Source organism: Cupressus sempervirens, chromosome 10 (genome assembly GCF_028749045.1).
Source record: "Cupressus sempervirens isolate cs-2001-9-10 chromosome 10, ASM2874904v1, whole genome shotgun sequence".
NCBI classification, from domain to species: Eukaryota; Viridiplantae; Streptophyta; class Pinopsida; order Cupressales; family Cupressaceae; genus Cupressus; species Cupressus sempervirens.
The window spans coordinates 427,222,598-427,246,462 of NC_143127.1; the positions used below are offsets into that span (position 1 = coordinate 427,222,598).

Sequence of the window (23,865 nt, forward strand, 5' to 3'; positions counted from 1 at the left end):
GATATATGCTCTGATCAAATGCCACTCCCTCAGCCGAGTTAGGGCCTGAATTGCCACATCGTGTCCCTTCTTCAACGCAGACTTCATAGTCCTGAGGTAATCTCGGCACCTGTCCTCATCCGACCCGTAATCCTCCTTGGCGAAGTCCTCCAATGACCATTCCGCATCACTGTTTTCCTCCTCATCAGCGGGAGCCATGCCCACATCCAGTGCCACCTTCTCTGCTGTTGGCGCAACCACGGCATGTGGCATTCCCTCCTTCTGAAGCTGAGGCTTTGGTACTGCTGGTGATGTTCTTGAACGCCTAGGAGACTGAATGGACGAACCCGCTTCGTAGGAGTGAGTCGGAACTGCTGCCTCAGAAACTCACTAGCTCTATCCATCACCTCCGGTTGGTTTGACTACACGAGCTCCATGTTCTCCTTCGGTACTGGCTGAGCTGACTCGACCTCTGCTAAAAAAGATGACGAAACAGTGACAACTGCATCACAATCAATGACCTCCAACCGAACTTGCAGTTCAGGCTCCCGCAGTGGCAACTGTGCTCTCTGTGAGATTGCGACGGCGACATCTGCTGGTACAACTGGAATCACCTCCGCTACAGCCGTCGGCAATATCTCGGCGACTGTTCGTGGGACATCTCTCGCTATCTGTAGGACCATCTCCATCATTGTCCGTGGGACATCTGCCTCCGCTGGAGGAGTCATAAGGACCGGGGCATGGCGCTGACCAAATGTCGGAATGACTGTCAGAAAGGTAGTCAAGTGCGCCGAAGTTGACAGCTGAGGAGGGGTAAAGAATGTGGGCCCACTACCCGCTGCCTTACCATCAACTTTCGCCGATGTGCTCACCTCTTTTCCATAGACTCAGCCCCGTCACTCATCGAAGTGCCCTCCTGTCCGCTATCTGTCTCTCCGGAAGCAGCCAGTCCGTGTACTTTCTTGTGACCTGCTACTGATCCTCCTGTATCCAAGTGTCGCTAGTAGAATATGGGAGGCTCTCCGTCTGCCAACTTGCCCCTTGGAGGAGCCTCAAAACCATCTAGTGGAATTTGGCTAGCTGCAGCCTCCAAAAACAGGTCGATGGCATGGTGTGGCATAAAAAATGTTCGGTGTTGAAGCGTCATGAATTCCTCCATCTTGTTGGCAAGCACTGAGGCCCAATCATATACCACTCCCTGCATTATATCATTCATAAACACAATCTGCGGCAATGCTATATCCAAAGCTCGAGTGGCGCCTGTCAACCTGCTCTTGATGACGTCCATGATACACCGCCAATGACCCTCTCGAATGAAGTCCCTACGAAGCCCTCTGCACTTTGTCGCCTAAACCGCTGCCTCCCTCTCAACGGGTGTAAGATCCCGACACACTAGATCTATCCAATGCTCCTTCCGTTCTCGTGAGAGTTTATGGTTTTTGATTTCCACTTTCCTCCCATCGGGGCCAGGGATGCCAAAAACCCTAGTGAAGTCCCTAGGTTTAAAGGACACCGTCATTTGCTGCTGCTTGTAGAGGAATGTACTTGTTCTGCTCCAGGCGCTATATGTCTTTATCATGGTGCCCAGTACTGATTCGAACAACCGGATGAAAAAGATGGGAAGCTGTATGGCCCAATGCACCTGTGCACACATCAAAATCTGTTTAATTTGGTCGGCCTCCGGGGTCTCTTGCCACCACTTCCGGCATTCGCTCCCACTAAGACTCAAACTGGACGGTGAGATAAGTGAGTTCCTCCTTGGTCTTCTGTTTCTTGCTACTGGAATCAGAGGGGCCTGCAACTCGAATACCCGATGCCAAAACTCTTGAATTCTTCTCCATATTTGCTGCAAATTGACTCTTCCGCTTGCCCGCTGACTCCATGCAAAATGGTATCGTCTTTCCTATATAGTCCCTCCTTACTCCTGTGGCAGGCAATGGAAGCGGTCGGTAAATCCGCAGAAAAAAAAATTGTCCGCTCAGTCCCCCTGTGGGGGAGAAAAGTTAGACGACCGCTGGGTGTGGCTGCCCTGGGTTGCCCTCTTGCAAAAGAAATGCGTCAAGCTCCCGGCGAGGAGGTCCAAGACTGAATCCGTTTTCCTCCACTCTTCTACCCTGCGGAGGGAGTGTGTGACGGCATGCTTTACTATTGATGAAATCAGAACGCTTCACCTTGACGGTTGTCCAGCTGCTATAATCCCCGCACCTTCTCGATAGGCGTCTTACTGTATGTAACACACTCAGTGAAAACGTTAGTTGCTCCAAACATCCAGTATCAGTGCAAACTCTTCTAAATACAGAGGACCAACTTGACCAAAAAACTCTTCAATAATGATGATCATGAAATTGCTACCATCTGATCATTAATAGCTTGTGCTCCTTTATTATAGATATCTTCTCTGATATGTATAAATAAAATCCTTGCACCAACGGTTGCTATCGCAACCTACCATGCTCTAAGTTGAGCGTCTTCCACACAGGAATATATCAAATATCAATTATCAATTCTTCACTTGCCCTTGGAGAGCCGATTGGCTTGTATATATATGTGTATCAAACTACGAAATGTTGTATGGCTGTCACTGATATTTGTATGTGATTCACGCTGCAATTACAGGCTTACACAATGTTCTCAGGCAGAGGTATTTGCCGTCTCTGATATTCTAGAATAGATTATGCATTGCTTCTCTGATGTATGGGCCATCTCTGATTTATAAATCACGGCTAAACTCTGTATGCAAAGATTGTATGGGCCATCTCCGTGCGGTCTCACTATATGTGATAATATACAGGCAACGTGTCCCTCCTCTGTAGATTGTTGCAGTCTCCTAAATATCTTGCTCTCCTCCAAAGATGCTGGTTACAGCATGCATTTTGTGTTCCCGCGGAAGAAGTTTTAATCTTAAGACGGCGGAGTTTTTATTATTTTTTATTTTATGCCCGCGGACAGGCTGCCCGCGGGGCTTTTCAATTACCCGTGGACAGGCTGTCCGCGGGGCCATTGCCTCCTGTACACCCGCGGATAGACTGCCCGCAGGGCCATTTCTCTGCCCGCGGACAGACTCTGCTCGCGGGGCTTTTCTGTCCGCGGGCCCCTTTTTTTAAAATTTTTTTTTTTAATCAAATCAAATAACAGAGGTATCTCCAGTTGGCGTTGCCACCTGAGAGTCCTTTAATGACGACGATGGAGGATTCAACGACGACGACAACCTTCTTGCATGGTATATTTTCAATTTAGATCCGTTAACTAACTGAGCCATCTCCTGTCCGTCCAAGGTCGCCAGTTTGATTGCTCCATTGTCGCTAACCTTCCGGATCTGGTATGGTCCAACCCACCTCACTTTGAATTTTCTCGGCTTGATTTCATTGCGGCCATCATACTTCAATACTAACTGTCCTGGTTGGAATCTGCTACGTTTCAGATACTTATCATGCCAGAGCTTGCGTCTGTTCTGTGCCACTTCTGTCGCCCACTGTGCCAACAACTGTTTCTCCTCCAGCTTATTCAAATTATTCAACCGCTCTTGTAAGCTTCCGTCGTCATCCAACTTGTTTTCCAACGCTATTCAAAGACTCGGAATCATGAATTCCGTTGGGACCACTGCTTCCTGTCCAAACATTAAGTGGAATGGTGTGTGTCCTATCGTCACCTTGTACGCCGTACGGTAAGCCCACAGGGCAGCGGGTAAGTTTTCCTCCCAATCAGCACCTTCAACCGCGCAGGATTTGTAGATGATGGATACTAGAATTTTATTGGTGGCCTCTACCTGTCCGTTTGCTCTTGGATAGTACAGACTTGACAGTGAATGATAAATCTTAAACTGAGTGGTGAGCAGTCGAATAACATGATTAACAAAATGACCTCCCCTATCACTTGTTAATTGTAACAGGATTCCATACCTGGTAATGATCTGTTCATAAATAAATTTCGTAGTGCTGATGGCCGAGTTATCTGGTAACACACGTGCCTCCACCCACTTGGTCAGGTACTCCGTTGCAACAATGATGTACCGGCACCGTCGAGTCTTGCTCACCCTTAGTGGTCCAATGAAATCTAATCCCCATCTCTCAAAAAGTTCTTGCGCGTGTGAGGGGTGAAGTGGCATGAAATCTCTCTTCAGCGGCTTTTCGGCCCGTTGGCAAGTGTCACATTCGACAACCCATTCCCGTGCGTCATTGTACACCGTCGGCCACCAGAGACCTGCCAGCAATATCTTCCGTGCAGTGATGTCAGGCCCCATGTGTCCTCCCGCGGGACCCTCATGTGCTTCTTTTAACACCTGCGATATCTCCTCTTCCAACACACACCGCCAAAGAATATGTTCTGGCCCCATTTTGTAGAGCAATCCATTGATCAATTGAAACGTACGACTCCTGATTATCAACTTGCGCCTATCATTCGGTGACATCCCCGTGGGAAACTGTCTTGTTGACAGGTACTCGCCAATACTCCTGTACCATTCCGGCAGTACCCCAATCTGAAACAGTTGCGCATCAGGGAAGTCATCATTCACACCTTCCGCTGGTTCCCCTGTTTTGATCCGCGACAGGTGGTCGACACTAACATGTTTCTTTCCTTGCCAGACAATGATTTTGAAAGTGAATTCCTGCAACAGGAGTAGCCATCTGCTGATCCTCCCTTGGATGACGGGTTTATTAATCATGTACAACAGGGCCTGGTGATCAACATAGAACACAAACGGTGTAGCAAGCAAATAATGACGGAATTTTTGCACAGCATAAACCATACCCAACGCTTCTCTTTCAGTCATGCTGTAGTTCTGCTCGGCCTTTGATAGCAACCAGCTGGCAAAGTATATTGGATGATCCAGTCTGTGCTAGGGTCGCGCCAATCGCATAGTTGGAGGCATCCACATGAACATGAAACTCCTTATTCCAGTCCGGATATGCCAGAATGGGTGCCGTAGCCAGTCGTACCTTTAGCCCTTCAAATGCTTCGTCCTGCTCTTTATCCCATCTAAATGATTCTTCCTTGCAGGTTAGCTTATCTAACGATTGGGACACCTTGGCAAAATTTTTAATAAATCTCCTATAATAACCTATATGCTTGAGAAAAGACTTTACCTCTGTCACATTAGTAGATGGCTGCGTTTCAAGAATGACTCTCACCTTGTCGGGATCCGTCTTTAACCCTTCCTTACAGACAATGTGTCCGAGCAGTCTTTCGTGCGGAACCATGAATTTGCACTTCTTGGGATTCAACGCTAGTCGGGCTCTGTGACATCTCTCCATACATTCACCAAGTGCTGCCAAGTGTCCGTCCTCCGTGCTAAATATTGACCAATCATCCAAGAAGGCTTTGAAGTTTCCCACGGACATCCTGTCGAAGATATGCAGTATAATCCGTTGGAATGTGGCCGGCACGTTACACAACCCAAATGGCATCCGGTTGTACGCATAGACCCCATCTTCGACGACAAACGTTGTCTTCAACTTATCCTCCTTTGCTATAGAAATCTGATTGTATCCGGAGAACCCATCCATAAAGGAGTAAATTTCATGTCCCGCGACCTCCTCCAGAATGCTGTCTATGAATGGAATCGGAAAAGGATCCTTGATCGTCACTGCATTCAGGCATCTGAAATCGACACATATTCGGATCTGAGTAGTATCCTTTTTCAATGAAATGACTATCGGCGACACCCATTCGCTGGTCTGTACCTTGAAGATAATGCCAACTTCCAGTATCCGGTTGATTTCCTCCGTAACCTGTGCCGCATAGTTCTTGTTCATCCTGTAGGGTCGCTTTCGTACAAGTACAACTCCCTCCAGCAGCGGGATGCGGTGTACACATAATTCTGGCGGTACTCCCTTGAGGTCCTTGTATGTCCATGCAAACCCATCCTTGTAATCCATAAATATCTTGAATGCCGCGGCCTTGAGTACTGGATCCCAATTATCTCCGACTAGTATGTTCTTCGGCTCTGCCTCGTCCCCCAAATTCATCGTTTGCAGCGTAGCTTCATTATACTTGATTGTCTCTCCTTCACGGAATGCATGGGCGGGTGTAACATCCAACGGTGCCTCCCCCTCCTTTACTTAACTAAACTCCTTCGGATATTCGTTCTCAATCGACAGAGCATTGCAGCTATGAAATAATTCATAGTCCTCCATTTGCCAGTGGTAGAGACCGTTGACGGAATCCAAGTCTTCATCCGTTGTTCCCCCGTCCAATCGGAGGACGCCCTCCTGATCCAGTTCCATTCGTTGTTTGCCTTCGTCCTCCTCTCCCTCAGAATCTGACGACAGGGCCTCTTCCCCTACCATTTGGGTATGCAAATCAATGACGAATCAACGGCCTTTACTTTCCAGTGATCGAGCTCTTGCTTCGATAAGCCACCCACGGCCCAGGATGGCGTCATAGCCTTTCCTCTTCAACGGAATCACCACGAAATCCATCAGGAACAGCTGAGTGCCAATGGTTACAGCTGTGCCATGAGAATACCTAGTGGTTTAATGCCATGTTGATTGGCGGTCAGCAGCTGAAATCTCGGAGGCCACAATGTCGGCTGTCCCAGTTTCCTCCAGGTTTCCTCTGGCAATACATTTATGCCACATCCTTTGTCAACTATGGTGTCTGTGAGAACATGTCCAAGTATCCCCATCTCAACAACCGCAGGATGCCGTCCGGATGTCAGCACCAGCAACATCTGATCTTCTCCAACAACAATTTCCTTTTCCTTCCGTTGACTTGGTTCTTCCGGTGACTTTTCCTTCCTGAGACTTGATTCTCTTGTAATATCTGAAAGAGCAGATCAAAATTGAGGCATGGTGAGAAGCAAATCATTTACCTTTACTTGCACCTCTGTTTGCAAAATTTGTCTTGCTATGTTTTGTTCCGCGGAATTCCTCGCTAAAGTGCTGGCAGTGTCCGGAGGTGTTGCTGTTTGGGATACTTTTCCAACCTCCGCCCGTGCTTCCGCAAATGTCCTCTTTTCTTCGGCGGGGTCCGGGTATTCTTTTGCTTGTTGCCGCGTAATTGCCAGAACTTCTTCATCATTCGCCCTGACAGTGATCAAGTTCACTTCGGATTTTGGACATTTTGAGTCGTCGTGATCGACGGGTCCGCACCATCGGCACAATAGTTGGGGTGTATTTGCTGTTGGACACGCGCAAAATGCCCCCACAAGTTACATGCGCGACACTGAATAATCGGCCGTCCGTTTGCATCATACTGGATCCGGCTTCTGCTTGTATTGGTATTGTTATTGTTGTTATTATTCTGTCCACGCCGATTATTCCTATATCCTCCGGATGTAGCGCCGGCGGTATTCGTGTTTCTGCTACTACCTGACGGGGAAGCCTCCTGTGTGAGAAGCACCTGCAGAGATCCTCTTGTCTTCATGTTAAAGGGGCAGTCTTTTGTCGAATGGCCCATGATCTGACAAATGTCACAAAATTGGTTCTTTGGACACGATCCTTTAGTATGGCTGTCGGTCTTACACTCCGTGCACCATAGTTCACTGCCTTTTGGCTCCTTCTGCATATTTTTAAACTCCTTCATCATGCGAACCATATCCTTCTGTAGGGCACGAACCTTCTTGCTGCTGCCTTCGTCGTCGCTGCTATCATCTCTGGCAGGCTCGTCATCATCAGAATCAGATGAGCTAGTTTTCTTCTTCTTTGTCTTCTGTTCACTTTCAAGATCTAGTGCTCTGTTATACGCGTCCACATATGACGACGTTGGCACAATTTTTATTTTCCTCCGCAACTTCGAGCGTAGGCCGTCCACGAACCATCTTTTCTACAATCCGTCTGCTGGCTTGCTTTCCATTTTGTTTATTAAGTCTTTTAATCTCTTGGCGTAGATGCAGACAGTTTCGTGCTTCTCCTGTTTGGTATTGAAAATCTCTGCTACGATTTCATTATCATCCCGCAAGAGTTTAAATTCCGCTAGAAACTCCTTTTTAATGTTATCCCAGGTATTCAGCTTTTGTGGATCCGTATCCGAAAACCAATCAATCGCCACACCTCGTAGGGTTGCCGGAAATTGCTTGACCCATTCGTTGGCATCTGTGATTCCATTTGCCCGCCAGATCGTCTCACATGTCTTACAATGTCAGATGGGGTCGGCTGTACCATCGCCCTCAAACTTCGGCAACTTTTCTTTGGGTCCCGCCATCACAACACTAGAGGTCTGCACTGTCACACTGGAGGTCTGCACTCCCGCACCGACAGTCTGCACTCCCACACCGGAGGTCTGAACTCCCACACCAGAGGTCTGCACTCCCACATCGGTGGACTGCTCTCCCACACTGGAGGTGTCGATAGCTGCGAACTTTGGTGAAGAAGAAGGATCTTCTGAAGTTGTTTCCCGCAGAAGTCTATCCGGGACGAAGAGGTCACTCCACGCTCGTGCTCCCTCGGCACTACGAGCCGTGCGAGTTGATGCTCTTCCGTCTGAATTTTCTTCCCTCGGCGAACACAAATTCAAGAACTCCTCCCGTGCTTCTTCCACCAATTCCACCCGCTATCGAGTCTCCTTCAACAATTCCTCCGCACTCCTGTTTCCGTCGGCAAGCTTCTGGAATCTCCTTCGGCGGTCTACCTGCTGTGCCAGAATTAAATGTTCTTGTGCAGTACAGATTTCATCTTTTCCCTTTGCCTTATTTCGATCCTTGTTAAGCTGATTTGGCATTAATCTTCATTCCTCCCACCTTCCAGATTCATAAGGCAATGACACGAAATTTTTACCGTACTGGTAAAAAAATCAACGCATACAGACAATGGAACAGAATAGTAGAATTATATTCGCATATGCCAAACATACATTATGCTTCATAAGATTAACGATAGTAGATTATTGATGCTTTACAATGATCCGAGGCAAGATATAAATACTATCGCCAAACCTTCCCGAAGGAGTCCGTCGGCCACAACATTACATCCGCTACAAACTATTTACTAGTCGGCTACAAAATACAAAACACCGACGACAGCCAATTCGTCGGCTACAGAAACATCGCCAGAACCATCCAGTCGATTGACAGTGAAGCCCTTGGTTAGAGTTCTCCACTTGGTAGATGGGGAACAAACCCCAATGGGGACCCTTTATAAGGCCATGGATAGGGCGAAAGAGGCTGTAAGAAATAAGTAGAGGGGAGAGAGCCTAAAATTTCAGCCCTTATGGGATATTATTGATAGGAGATGGAGCAATCAGCTCCACCAACCCATTCATGCAGTAGGGTATTTCCTCAACCCTTGTTGCTGCTTCTCTCCATCATATGCGGTTCCCAATGGAGAGGTCATGGAGGGCTATAGTGAATGGCTTTAGTGAATGCATGCAGAGGATGGTACCCGACATTGCGGTGAGAGACCTCACTGTGGCCGAGATGGAAGTGTATCAAAATGCAACGGGCAAACTATTCTCCTCAGCCTTGGCAAAGAGACGCAGACACACTCAGACACCAGGTACAATATTTGGAATTTCGAGTCTCTCACATGCATGTTAAGTAGATAAATAAGCTACAAAAACTTGTCCTCATCTTGCTTTCCAACTCTTTAAAATTTATCTTGCAAATGCTTGGTGGCGAAATTGGGGTGGTAATGTCCCAAATTTGCAAAAGCTTGCTTTTCACATCTTATGTCAGCCTTGTAGCTCATCTAGTTGTGAGCGTAATTGGAGCTTGTTTGAATCTATTCACACAAAGAAGAGGAACAAGTTGTCACAAAAACGCTTAAATGACCTTGTCTTTGTGCATTATAACCTCAAGTTGCACATAAGAAAGGTAATGGCAATAACAATTGAACCACTTGATCTAGATGACATAGATCCTTTTGGCGATTGGACAGCACAGGAGCAGCCTTCACTGTTTATTGAGGATGAAATATATGAGTCGGAGAGGGAGGCTATGGAGGAGGGTGGTTTTGCAGTGGGACTAGATGACATTCAGGAGGAGGGTAGTGAGAGTGAGGACGGTGACAGTGAGCACAGTGATAGTGAGGATGAGGATGAGGATGATGAGGAGTCCTTGCCAGGGCCAACACCAGCACCACCACAAACGACTGCTACAGCTAGAGCTGCTAGACCCCCTCCCTCTCCCATAGTTTTTACTAGAACTACTGGGATGGGGAAGAGGAAGATGTAGACTAGTTTCATATTGAACTTGACATTTGTATTTGCTTATATTTTGACAAAGACAATTTGGTATTTACTATTTGTAGCTTGTTTTAGAGTTCAGAGTCTGTAGACTGTGACTACATCGGCATTCCACATGAGGATGCGGTTTTGTTACTTATTGCATTTATATATATCTAGATCAGCTTGTTTGGTTTGTTTACTTATTTATTGACTCAATACATGCATCTACTTATTGAATTTTGTGAAAAAAATGCATTTTTAATTAAACTAAAGTCATTTTTTAAATTCCCGATATTTTCCTAAGAAGTTGCCGATTTCTCTCCGATATTTGCCGAGAAATTTTTTTTTGGCCTCACCAAGAAGTGGCAGAGAATGAGAAGTTGAACTATGGTCTTAACAGTCATGGCATACTGTGACTTATAAATCATCCTGATAGTTATATAAACACAAATTGTTTTTATTGGATAGTTGTTGGTTTGTATTAACATGAAAATAATCGCTGTTTAAACAAGTTTCTCATTATTATTCTGCCATCGGTTTAAAGAAATGTGACTTGGCACTTAGTCTGATGTGGCACATTTTCATTGTCTTTTTGCATGCTGCTGCTGAAGATATTCCAACCAATATGTATGTATAACCATAAGTCTGGAATGTGTTGTTCGTTCTGCTGTTTGAAGACATGGTAGAACCTGATAGCAGTAGACCACCTTGAAATTTGATTACCAACATTGCTCTCAATAGACGGCAGATTCTTCTGAAGACGAAAGATAATGAATTCAACCCATGTCAATATTTACGTCAGAAACATACTGTCAATTCTGTGACAGATGGCAACAACTACTATGTTTAATGTTTTTCAAAGCATGACGAGTTTCAAAAACCTTCACAGTATGCCGTCTCTTCCAATTATCATGTCTCATTCTATGGGCCTTCAGACATTTAATCAAATTTCAAATTTCTATTCACTGAGTCAAATACATACCTTCATCCCATTATTTACGTTTCCAGAATATTGCACAATGGTATTTGCAGGAGTTTTGTTGTAACCAAATTCTGTTATGATGTCACAATACACTTATGTTCACAGCTAAATGTTTATACAGCCCGTGAAAGGAACAACTTCTGCAACAGAGTTAATATACATACTCCATACTATTTAATGCTGAAAATCATCTTGCCCTTATAAACAACAGATGAATTGTTTATGAATAGATAGAATAAGAACAATTGTTTCAATTAGTAAATAAAATATTTCATAATAATTGTAGTCACATAATGGGAAATACCCTTTTTAATAAATTAGTTTTCTATATAGGTGATATATGAATTATGACAACATTTTAAAAGTAGATAAAAACTATAAAAAGTAACATGAATTAATAGTAAAAAAATAAATTTAATAATTGTTTTTCTCGGTAATAAGATTTTATTTTATTTAGAAAGTGAGTAATACATTAAAGAGTCCTCGAATAAATTTTTTTTTTATGACGCTCATGATTCAAAGTTTACAATAGTTTCTATGCCCAAGCAACCAAAAATTTCAAAATATAATCTGGCAAATCACAATATCGATTAACCCTATTACCATGCCTGAATTGCCCGTTGTGAGCTTCTCTACAAACTAGTCAAAATTGGTAAAGCTGGATCATGAAACTAGCTACATTGTGAATTCGCCAACAACCCTAAGTGAGGCAACCAAAAAGCTTGAACTGTAACCTTAAATAGCTAACTCTACCACCATGCTTCTGTACATTGAAACACTCTTTACGGCCCTAAATTAGTAACCTTGAAGACATTGCTTATCTCGAACCAGAAACACCTTTAAACAATTTCTTGTTCAATTACATGTACACACTATCAACAAAATTTATGTAGGAAATCCTAAGGATGTTTATCTACAAACAGCCTTCCAGGAAGTAAACATAAAAAAGGAACAAAAAAACTAGACATTTGACAATGCCCTGCTGTAGGAGCAAGTGTGCCAACACCCCCAAAACAGGGAATCACTCACCTGCTAATTATCAAACATTAAAGCCTAAAACAACAAAAACCCCAAACAACCATCCACACCCACCACACACCATCCCCACTGGGTTGTCTAGAAGCAACCTTACTTCATCTTAGGGATCTCAGGACAAATCCCTCAATTCTTTCCTGCAACATGGCATTCAACCTAGCCTCAAACTACAAGTTGTCTTCTTGGTTCTCTTGGTTGGCCATTGCTCGCTCTTGCATGCATTCTCGAAGCCTGGTTTCATTATCTTGAGTCCACCCAACCTTGGCCTTCATTTGTTCTATGTCCTGGTCTATAATCTGTTGCATGACCATAGGGAAAACCAACCTTACCTAGCATGCCTAAACTGCTTGTGCCTTTGACTCTCTACAAATCTCCAAACGAACAATGTAGTTTGGTAACAAGGATTTTCTCTATGCTAGTTTCTTTTATTCCAGATTAATTCCCCAACCAGGAAAAATGGTAGCAATAATTTACTCTAATCCTAGTATGGCTCATGCCGGCACTAGTTGTTGCATTGCAAACCGCACAATGTCTTTAGACTTGCCCACTTGAAGAGCCCAAGCTAGGATCATTGAGTACACATCTGTGTTTGTCCGATGCTTGTTCTCCACCAAAAGAAGCAGCTCTTCAACATCAGTAAGTCTAGGGTGAACAAATTTAAACATGTTCATCCTGTATGTAATGTCCTCTGTTGGGACTTTAAATTAATTATATCTCAATTTGCTTCTTGCAGGGTTATTTCATCTCTCGATGATTATTTCTCAAAGTTTTTATTCCATATATATATATATATGTATGTATATGCTTCCATTCTAAGAGTTGTCTTTGCACAATAATTATATTAATAATAATATAAGATTATATCAATTATATTTCTTTTCAATATTAATAATACTATATTTACTCTATATATTATTAATCTAAATATTATGTTATATTTAATTTCTCATATTTTAGTAGTAAATCATGATTATGTTATTATTATTATTACTTTATTGATTTATTATTTATCTATATATTCGGCTTAGAAGTAGAAGTTAAAAAGTTGCCACAAGGGTGGTGAGTTGTTTTGCCATAAATGCCCGTCACATCCACCTTTTACTTTTTGAATGTGGCACGCTACATGTTAAACTTTATTACCTAATCATTTATGAGATTGACGATGTGTCCTATTGCGGGATTCGGCCTTGGAGTTTGGTAGAATTACATCATTCCATTGTACACTTGGGAAGTCTTTAATTACTATTTCAAACATGTTGAGATTCAAAGTTGGCTGCTCTTTTACTGTGCATGATTCTGAAATCCTCTAGGGTGGCCAATTTTTGTTTAATGTTGATAATTTAGTTTTGTAATTGCCAGGCATCCATGTTACCTTTGATGATGACATTGATAATGATGAGTGAGTCACCTTCCACATGTGACTTGGTAACCCCCAGATATTTTGAAGCTCTAATTGCCAACAAGGCTGCTTCTGCTACTGCAACATTATTAGTTCCATCCTGAAGTCTTTCCCCCCTAATGCAATGAGGTCTCCATTTCTATCTCTAATAATAAAGCCTACCCTGAGGGTCTTGGATTGCCTTTAGAAGCCCCATCAAAATTGCATTTCCAACATCCATCCTACGGTTTTTCCCAATGAATTGAAGGTACAGGAGAAAAGGGATTGAGGTTAACCTCATTAAACCTGTTCACCGCTATGTTCCCCCGAGTTTCTGGGATGGAGATGACAGGGGACAAAGGGATGGGTTTCTGGGATGACAGTTTTTTATGCTGATTTTGGGGATGGGGGGAGACGACAAATGGGGATGACTATATAACAATTGGGGAAATTAAAATATATAAAGAAATTTAAAATATTTATATGAAAACATGGATAAAGCATATACTTATACATAACATAACCTTATAATATAAGAATCAACATAATTCATTTGCCAAATTTGTGTTACTTTGAGAGTCAAAATCTAATTTGTTCTAGAAGTTAAAGTCGAAGTCCCCTAGGTGTCCCCAAGTCTTCGAAACATTTTCGAGGTGTGGACGGTTGAAAATTTATTGGGGACATGTCCTCGAGTAACATTGATTCATAGGTACAAATTTAATAATTATTAACTTTTAACTAGTTTAAAATTAAATAATAATAGAACATATTCTACAAAATAATAAATAAAATAATTTAAATTTATTATTAATAAATTTAGTGTATAAATAAATTTGTCGAATAAATCTAATAATAATAAAAATAAATAATACAATTTTTATATATATTAAAATCTCAATATAAGTATTTTGTACAAGTAAATCATTTTGGATAATATTGTACCCAAGTCGTACAAAATTGTAAATTATATAAAGATCCCATTTAGAGGATTTACTTTATCTATTAACAGTTTCTTATGAAAAAAATCTTAAAAAATAAAGCAATATGGAAGAGTATAAAATTAAATCCTAAAATTTAGTTAAAAGCTTTAAAACTCTTAAAAAAAATTCTTTCCTTAAAATGCCAATCATAATAAAGAAAAACAGATTTTATAATTGAGAAACTTAAATAATATGTATGGAAACTTTAGAATAGAAATTAAGTTTGGAAAGTGAAAAAATACCTGCTTTATAACTAGTTCACATAATTGTTTTTAATAACTAGTTGATCAAATCTCATTGGAATAGTAGCATGACCGACAAGTGCTAATAATTAACATAAAAAAGTGATGCACGAGCATCCTAGGGAAGTCAACAATCTTGAATGTAGAGTTTCAAGCTTGGATTTGTGGAGTTATGGTTCACGTGGTTGGGGATATGTTCGAGATATATTGAGCAACCTTGTCCTAAGTGCGCATAGAGTTTGGAATTATCGTCTTGGAGTTAGAGCTGTTTTGGTGACTGCTGCTTGTGTGTTCTTGATTTACTGGCAGACTCTGTAGATTCTATTTGTGAGCTTCAATCTGAGGGAGTTGGCGTGTGTGCTTTTGGATTTGGATCGTTGGATGACACGTGGACCTATGTCTGTATGCAAGCTCTTATGTGGTCTTTTGAGTTAGTTATTCATTGGAAACTTGGGGCCTGCCCTTAGTATTTAATTATTTCATGTATTTAATGTTTGTAGTCAAACCAACTTCTAGTTTGAGGGTGTATTTAATGTGAATGTCTATTATGGCTAAGTCCAAAAACTCAAAACTTCAAAAACTGTGAATGTCTTCACATGGCAATTACAAAATTTACAAATATGTGGATCATTCCTATTTACACCGTCTTATCTCCTTTACACAGGGATATAAGGAGATATTCATTACTCCCCCTTACATGTACATAGAATTTTCTTTTCTATTTTCATATACAGTTTTCAAATCACTCCCCCTTTGACATCAATGACAAAGGTGTCAAAAAAGACTATATACAAATCCAGATTGTACTGCTACCTTTCACTTATCTTCGTGGCCGATTTGTGGCTTGGTTTAGTATAAGTAGAGAGTCTTGTGGAGTCTAGAGTCAGGGTCTATTCAATTCAGTAGGGAGTAGCTAAGAGGAGCAAAGTTGAGCAAAGCTAGTAGCTAAGTGTGGGCTTGGGAAACAAGAAGCTTTGCTTGGTGGCTTGCGAGCACAAGTTTAGATTCTTCTTGGGGTTTCTACTAGATTACTGTGCTATTATAGATGTGGGCTAGCTAGGAGTTTGGATTATTACGATATTAGATAGCTTCTATTCTCTCTCTTCCATCTTTTTCTAATGGTCACTCTTTTTGTAATGTTTCCATAATCTCCTCTTGGTTGTTATGGAAACTTCCTTTTTCGGGAACTTTTTTTTTCACTCTACAAGAATGTTTTAATTTTCTCTCTCTTGTTCGGTATAGAAACATTCTCTTGTATCTTGTATATATAGATCATTCACAATCTTTGTTTAATAACACATTCATTGTTTTACCATAATATGGAAGCAAATATTTTCCAATTACTTCGTAATATGGTACCCAGATCTTTGCAGTTGTTTTGCCAGACGACACTTGAGGCAGCTGACGATTAGTAACTGAAAGCTTAATAAGCATAGCCGCTTTACAATTACACTCATCAAACTTCTCTTGAGTAGCATCAATCGTGTGTTGTGAGGTTTTCACGCCATCGCCCCAAAATTTTGGGGACCCCCCTTTTTTTATTCTCCTCGGCAAAATTTTGGATTGCCCAAAATTTTGAGTTTTGAAAATTGTCACGCCTTGGCACCTTCAAGACAGATATGGGAGGCTTAGCTTATTTTCACCCAATTTTCTTAACTTGATTTTCCAGAGCTATCAATTTTATCCTTAGGCCGAATAATTTTCTAATTTAATTTCAACTTGGCAGGATAAAGTTGTGAATTTTGTACTTAGACGTTTTCTTTTGAAAATTTGGTTTTAATTCTGTAAATTTGGATAATTTTCAAAAGAGAAATTTTTTAGACTTAGGTTTTTGGAAAATCTCAAATTTTTCTTTGGTGAAATTTTTTAAATTTTGTTGAAATGAGGAAAATTGCAAAAAATCGATTTTTGGTTCTAAATGCAATTTTTATTTTTAGCTTGGCAAAATCGATTTGGTAGAAAATTGCAAAAATTGACTTTAATTGGATTAATTTGCCTTGAAAACTTTTAAGTTTTTAACGAATTTGGTAATTTAATATTGAAAAAATGGCTTTTGGTTAGCCAAAATCCAAATTTAATGACGTTTTAATTACTAAACCCTCATTAAATAGAAATATTTAACACCCTCAAGGCCATTTAATTTCGTTTTGCAATTCGAGCTAATTGGTAAATTTAAAAGTGCAATTTTCTTTTGGCAAAATTAATTTTTTTGAGCTAAGTATTTAATTGTGGGCCTTAACTTGAATTTAATTTTTGTTTTTTGTTTTCTCCTAGACCATGTAGGCCAGCTTTATGGAGAAAGAGAATTGGCTATAAAAGGAGTCTCCTCCCCATCTCATTTTCACAAATCATTTTTTCCTCTCCATGTGGGCGAATTTTGTGGAGCAGATTTTTTTCAGACTCGGGCGAAATTTGTGAGAGCCGAATTTTGTGGGACCCGAAATTTGTGGAAGATAAAATTCTAATTTTTTCAAGAGGCTGCGATTTTTGCTCTGGGTTGGGTAATTTTATTTGGAGGTGAATTGTATGGTAAATTCTTGATTTGCAAGGGATTTGAACTTCTTGAAAGTCATATCCTAGGTTCCGAAAAGTTGCTGTAAGTTTACTGGTTAAGGTGAATTTTCATCATCTAGAGTTGCAAGGAGTGCTTAAGCTGACATCCATCTTTCGTTCTAGTCTAAGGATTGCTCCGTTTGGTTCTTCTTGCCTTTTGGTCCACCACTCTACCATCCCGTAATAGGGCGACGAGCATGGAGGATGATAGTGCAAGTAAGAATCCCAAGCGGGCGAACACTAAGAAAGACATAGGATATGACGCCCAATACTTCCTTCTTCTCAAAAATGAAGTGAATAACCGACACCAATATCTGTACAGTGGACATGATACGGATGAGGGACAAACTGAAGGAAGGACAATCCCCCTTGGCTATAGGTAGAGGTAATTTTAAATCATTTAGAGTTGCAAGGGGTCCTTAAGCTGACATCCATCTTTTGTTTCAGTCTAAGGATTGCTCCGCTTGGTTCTTCTTGCCTTTTGGTCCACCACTCTACCATCTCGTAATAGGGCGACGAGCATGGAGGATGATAGTGCAAGTAAGAATCTCAAGCCGGCGAACACTAAGAAAGACAAAGAGGATATGATGCCCAAAACTCCCTTCTTCTCAAAAATGAGGCGAATAACCAATACCAATGGTGGTACAATAAAAGGATATACAAAAGGCAGTTGCACATCACAGCCCAGGCATTGACACTCCTATTTCAACCATGATGAGCTACAACGGAACAGCCCTTTATTTTGAAGACATCAGAGAAGAGGATATCAATGAGATAAGACTTGGATCGAGATTGGATGAGCTAGAAAAGGTTGCTATCAAGAAAAAACATTTGGGCACCCTTTCCTCTCTCAGCGCTTTTATTGGATTTGCAAAAGAATATGAGAAGGATCATGATTGATACTACAAGTAGCGAACAGCGTGGCGAAGACAACGGAACTCAAGGCAAAGCACACACCCTGTCCTCCTATGGGAGAAGTTAATGAAAGGCTAGCTAAGTTCATTGCCTTAGCTAAGAAAATGAAAGAAAAATGGAAGATTTATGTTAGAAGATCATTTGATGTAAGCCCAAGTGGCAATTTCCCTTTCTTCTAGAATAGGACAAGTGTCTATTTCTGATTGGCCACCATTTTGGTGCCTTCTCATTGGTTGCCACTTTTTGCACTTTTTTCATTGGTTTATTGATGAGGTGGCAGCTTCTCATTGGCTGATGGGGTGGCAACCCTAATTAGGGTTTTGAGGATCCAATCTGGATCGTTGATCTTGTTTTGATCTCCACCGTCCATTGTATTTATGGCCCCTATAAAAGGCCATTTGCTCTCATTTGTAAAGTGTCGGAGAAATTGTTGCGAAAATAATACCAAAATTGCTCTCTTTTTCATTGTTGCGATTAGCATGTTGATCAAGAACATTGGGTGTTATTGCATGTTTTCTACTTCCACTTGGTTAGATTTTCTTTCAAGTTGTTTTAAGTTGGTTGCATTTGAAGTTGTTTAAGTGAAGATAAAGTAGATGGATAGTTGTATGGTAGCATTGGTAAATGTTTGATAGGGATCAATACTAGGCCACTAGCATCCTAGCGGCTGGTTGGGAAGCTTTGTGTGGTAAGCTAATTTATTGTTCCTTTGAATCATTGCACCTGTGGAAGTGAGGCCGCTGGTCAGCTCTCATTAGGTTCGATCTCCGTCCATTTGCTAACCTTCCATTCATAGGTGTAGGAGTATAATAGTGAGTAGTTGGGTAGTCAAAGCTTAGAGAGGGAAGTTAGAAGGAGTAGGTCAAGCATTAGAACACATCCATTCACCTTTCACAACCATTGCTTTCCCATCAACATTATCCTTGGCAGACACATTCTCCATCATCGCCACCATCAACATTATCTGCCTCCACACATTTCACAAACCGAGTCACCATCACCTTCATTCCACCAAAGTCCAAGTCATCCTTGAATGAATAGCGTAAGGCCACCTACGTGATTACCAACAAATCACATCAATAAAACTGAGATAGTATCCAACAGTGTAAAGAACATTGGAGTTATACTCATGTCTCATGAGCATTAACTTTTCAAGAGAGGAGTTGTATGTTTGATATCATGTATCAAATATTCAAATCCTAATATGTTATGTAAGTGATACAAAACTCGCATCAACATCGTGGTAGGACGAGTCTCAGTGCCCAAAATAAGCGCCTCAAGGCAATGGTACTCGAAGATCATCATCATTCTTTGCTTCCAAGTTTGTCGTTCTTTCTATTGAAACAGTGGCTGCCTTCCAACATGAGACTGAGAGATGCCATTGCATGTTTTTCAATTAGAAGCGTGAAAAATCTGAGATATCACAAACTTCGAGACAAATTGATGAAAGAACTAGAAAATCTGAAGAGACACCTGGATAAGAGCTCAAAAAACTCACAAAGAATCTGAAACTAGATACTGAATCTGCTGGCTCAAAAATTGAGACGCAAAAAACAATGCACCCAAAAAATGTGAGACTAACCTAGTTGAGATCTGCAAAAATCCACTAGGAATATGCGAAAATTGTGTTAATTTGACACAGGAGTAGAGGGCTTTCAAAAAAAAATCGTAGTCAGATTAAAAAACTTGATTTTTTTCGCTGAGTTCTTGAACAGAGGGCAGATTTCAAAAAAGGTAGATTGTAAAGTATGTAGCACAAAAAAATTTGCAAAAAACAATTGGATGCCAAATCCCTAGTCGGATTTGGAGGGAAAAAAATTTCAAATTTTGAACTAACAATTTCAAAATGAAAATAATTTTTTTTTAAGAGGCTAGGAATTTGCTCTAATACCATATTATGGTATTAAACAAAGATCATGAATGAACTATATATACAAGATACAAGAGAATGCTTCTTTAACGAACAAGAGAGAGGAAATAGAAACATTCTTGTATAGTGAAAAAAAAAAAGTTTTCAAAAAAGAAAGTTTCCATAACGAACAAAAGGAGTTAATGGAAACATTACATAAAGAGTGACCATTAGAAAAAGACGGAAGACATAGAAAATAGAAATTCTCTAATATTGTAATATGGATCTTGCGAGGTCTTGCAGAATTACTATTGTAATTGCATTGTATTTGGCCCTAACCTAGAAGACCTTATAACTGGGCATGTTGAATTAAAATATTATGATTCTATTATGAGAATTGGCATTTCTGTGGATCTAAATCTTTGTATTATTGTTTAAAACTTAAATTCCGTTGTGTGGTTATTTGCTGGGGGCTCGGGTATCTCCTTTGGGGATTCTCCTATCTTGCACTGTGTCAAGATGAAATATAATATTAACATATATTATAAACTTTAAAAATCAATTAATATACATTTTATTGTTATTGATAAATGGGCAAAGCTTAGATGGATTATTATTATTTGTTGGAATTTTTTATTATTATGTATATTAAACTCGAGTAGACTCAAACCCAAGACCTCCTACATGACAGTTTCACAAGTTACCATTGTGTTGTAGGCTCTTGCCTATCAATTAATATACATAACTAGTAAATTTTTGGTATTAATTATAAATTTTATTAACACTACAAATATTATGAATATAGAAAATCCCCTCCAAGTTCTACTATGGTTGATGCCATCCTCTATTTCATCTTTTACAAGGTTTTCTCAGGTTTGTCCCAACTCCTGACAGCAGAGGATAATGGTCTAAAGATCTTGAATTAGTCAGAGACATCACTCTAGTGAAAATACTAATACAGAGAGATTGCAATTCTGAAGTTGTTTTTGTGTAGGATTTTAAAGTTTGTTTTCAGAAATGCCTAGGGTTTTTACCAGTATTTCTTCTAATAAATGTCAGACAATGAAATTGTTGTGTATAGAGGAAAACTGGCAGGTTTGTTGTGGTAGCAGAGGAAAATGGCAAAATTCATGACGGATTTCCCTGGGTTTGTCTTGGACAAATCCATAGGATAATTGCAGAACCATGCTTGCATCACTTGCCTAACCGAACTTGGATCCAAATCTAGGGCAGATTAGGACCCAAACTGGTAGCTATAGGGGGCTGTCCGGTAACACAGGAATGGGTATATTATATTATCAATTTGTAATACTTATGGCTTTGTTTTACGTAAGTATGTTATGTGGTGTGGTATTGTGGATTTTGTTCTTTTTAAAGGTTCAATATATAAATGGTTTTTATATACTTTTTGTATGTAATACCCATCCCTTCCCAAGAATTTTCCTTAGTGCCATACCGTATGCATACCTGATTGGGCAATGTAGGGACAAACGGTGGTGATACATACACTACTGCCACACCGATAGCATAGCCAACACCAAATGTGAAATCGTCAGGACACGAGTAGAATTGCTGACACTACTGCAACAGTTAGCCCACTACAAATGATGGGTTTATCATGTATTGACTTCTATTTTTCTGGCCTTTTTTCCAGAAATCTTTTTTACCCTGTTTCATTGGTTCCATGGCATTTTGATTACTGTAGAACAATCAGCAATGTTAGTAGACCTCTGTACCAAACCTGCATATTTTGTTTTTGCTGAAATTCATCATTCAAGGGGTGTTGGAAGTGTGTATGTGAGTCGCATCTGTAATAAATTTGACTAGTTAATGAGAATGGTGGCTCAATAAATTGAAATTCTATGATCCATTTGAATCAGCTTCCCCACAAAATCTGAAGTCTTTATTTTTAGATCACTTTTGCCTACTTATAAAAATCAAATCTGTTAGGAAGATATGCTGCAACTCATTTGGTTCCATGGCCATAGAAAAACTATCAACATTTGTTGCCCCAGCAGAAAGAACAATGGCTGTTATTATGGAGAGCCCACCACAGTAAACTTTCCACAGATATGGAAAATAAACTATGGCTGCTCACAGAAAAAGCGCTTATTTGTAGATTCATGGGGGTTCTTCTTGCACCCAAACTCTGATTAGGATGCAAGAAAACTGTAAACCTTGCAAGGATCTTTAAATGCTCAGACAATGCCAAAGAATCAAGATGTTTCATTGTTATTGTCTCCATCAGATAGGAAAAGAATATGGGTTTACTAGAAGACTTTTAGTTTATAAAATGTCTGGTTCTTCCATGGAGCATTACTCTCCTGTTGTCAATCTCACCATAGAGCTTCCAACACCAGTTTGAATATGAATTAGGTTGCCTGTATTGCGGTGGATATTGGAAATAATCTATCCTTTGAAAATTCACGGTAGCAATGGGTGAGTGAGTACATTGTTTATTGCCTTTGAATTTAATAGGTGTCTAGGGATTTTCAATTATGCGAGAATCTGTACCACTGTTAATTTGAAAGAACTGTTGCTAGCCGTAGTTTTATCTTGGACATGATAGGGATTGAATCCAAGTAACCTGTGGATTATGAGAATATTCCCCCTGGGTGTGGCATGTCATGAACGTGACCATTTGGTGGGTCTATCCAGCACGTTAACCAAGAATTTCCCGAGAGAGGTCAACAAGGAAAACATGGGGAGGACAGATCACACACGGATAGACAGATTTAGAAGAAACACTTAAGGAGAACCTTTTGGGGCAGCTCTTCCCATGGCAAAGATCAATACATAGTGCAGAGCACTTGAAATCTAGCAGGGTTAGATGAATTTAGCTTCCAAGTCTGATATGCCTTTTTGTGTTTTTGCTCAAACTTGGAAGTTGAGTCTTATATTTTTGACAGACCCCAGATTGATGTCTGGACAATACATCTGTTGATATTGAAATCTAGCAACTTTAGATGATTATTAACTTCTTTAGTTCTGGTATAATTTTCTTTTTTTTGTGTTTCTGCTTAAAATTTGGCGTTGAAGTCTTATATTTTAACACCCCTATTTTTGTTGGCAATTAATGAATAAACTAAAGTTTCTATGAATTACCTTCTGTAGGTACAAATTTAATGAGGAAGCCAACATTTATGAAGAAATGCAGACTGATTCAAGCTAAAGTTCCTGGTCGTTGATCTGGATAGCATAAAAGAGTGAAGGTTTTTTCAAAATTTATAATAATTTTGGGCCTTATCTTCTACCGTCAGATTGATAATGCCAAGGATTAATTCCCAAATTTTAACTTTCTGTAATTGGTGAAGTTTTTGTAAAGAATATTTAATTGTTTAAAACTTGAAGTGCTTGCAATGCTTGAGAAGCTGTTTTTTCAACATTACCAGTTGGAAAGATTTGTATGCTACTTGGAATCGGAAGGAAGCTCATAATCATAGACTGTATAGTTTTTCCCTGTCAAATAGGATTCTTACAGAGCACTTTCGTACTGTTTCTTGAGTTGCATTTCAGGGCATGATATTCTCTTAATGTAAATGGTTAATTTTAATCCTTTTCTCAAAATTTCACAGGCTTGTGTTCTTTTTATCATTCTTGCCGAGTTAGACACTTTCTGTGCATAGTTTCCTAGAACATAACATTCACAATGGAATTCTCCTAAATGCTAGGCACATTCCAAGTTTCCGACTTACTAAATAAACAATTATGTTTACGTTATCTGTCCTAAATGCTAGGTGTATTCCAAGTTCCCGACTTACTAAATAAACAATTATAGTTGCGTATAAATCCATCGTGACCTTTTCTCTACTGTGTAGTCATTGATATACAGAACACGGATGCATTTCACT

The 23,865-nt window shown here is 40.3% G+C and overlaps 1 protein-coding gene across 3 annotated transcripts in view; it reads left to right on the top strand.

Annotated features, from left to right (window-relative positions):
• Positions 1 to 23,865, top strand: part of LOC149534534 (uncharacterized) — a 98,205-nt gene that overhangs the window by 74,014 nt on the left and 326 nt on the right. For 2 of the 3 annotated variants that reach the window (XM_089807002.1, XM_089807004.1), the window contains exon 10: positions 23,129 to 23,586. The exons of the other annotated variant lie outside the window; for it this stretch is intronic. In XM_089807002.1, coding sequence (XP_089663128.1) covers positions 23,129 to 23,186 — 58 coding nt within the window. In that variant the 3' untranslated portion in view covers positions 23,187 to 23,586. Of the gene's footprint in view, positions 1 to 23,128; positions 23,587 to 23,865 lie in introns of those variants that run through there. 3 annotated transcript variants of the gene reach the window in all.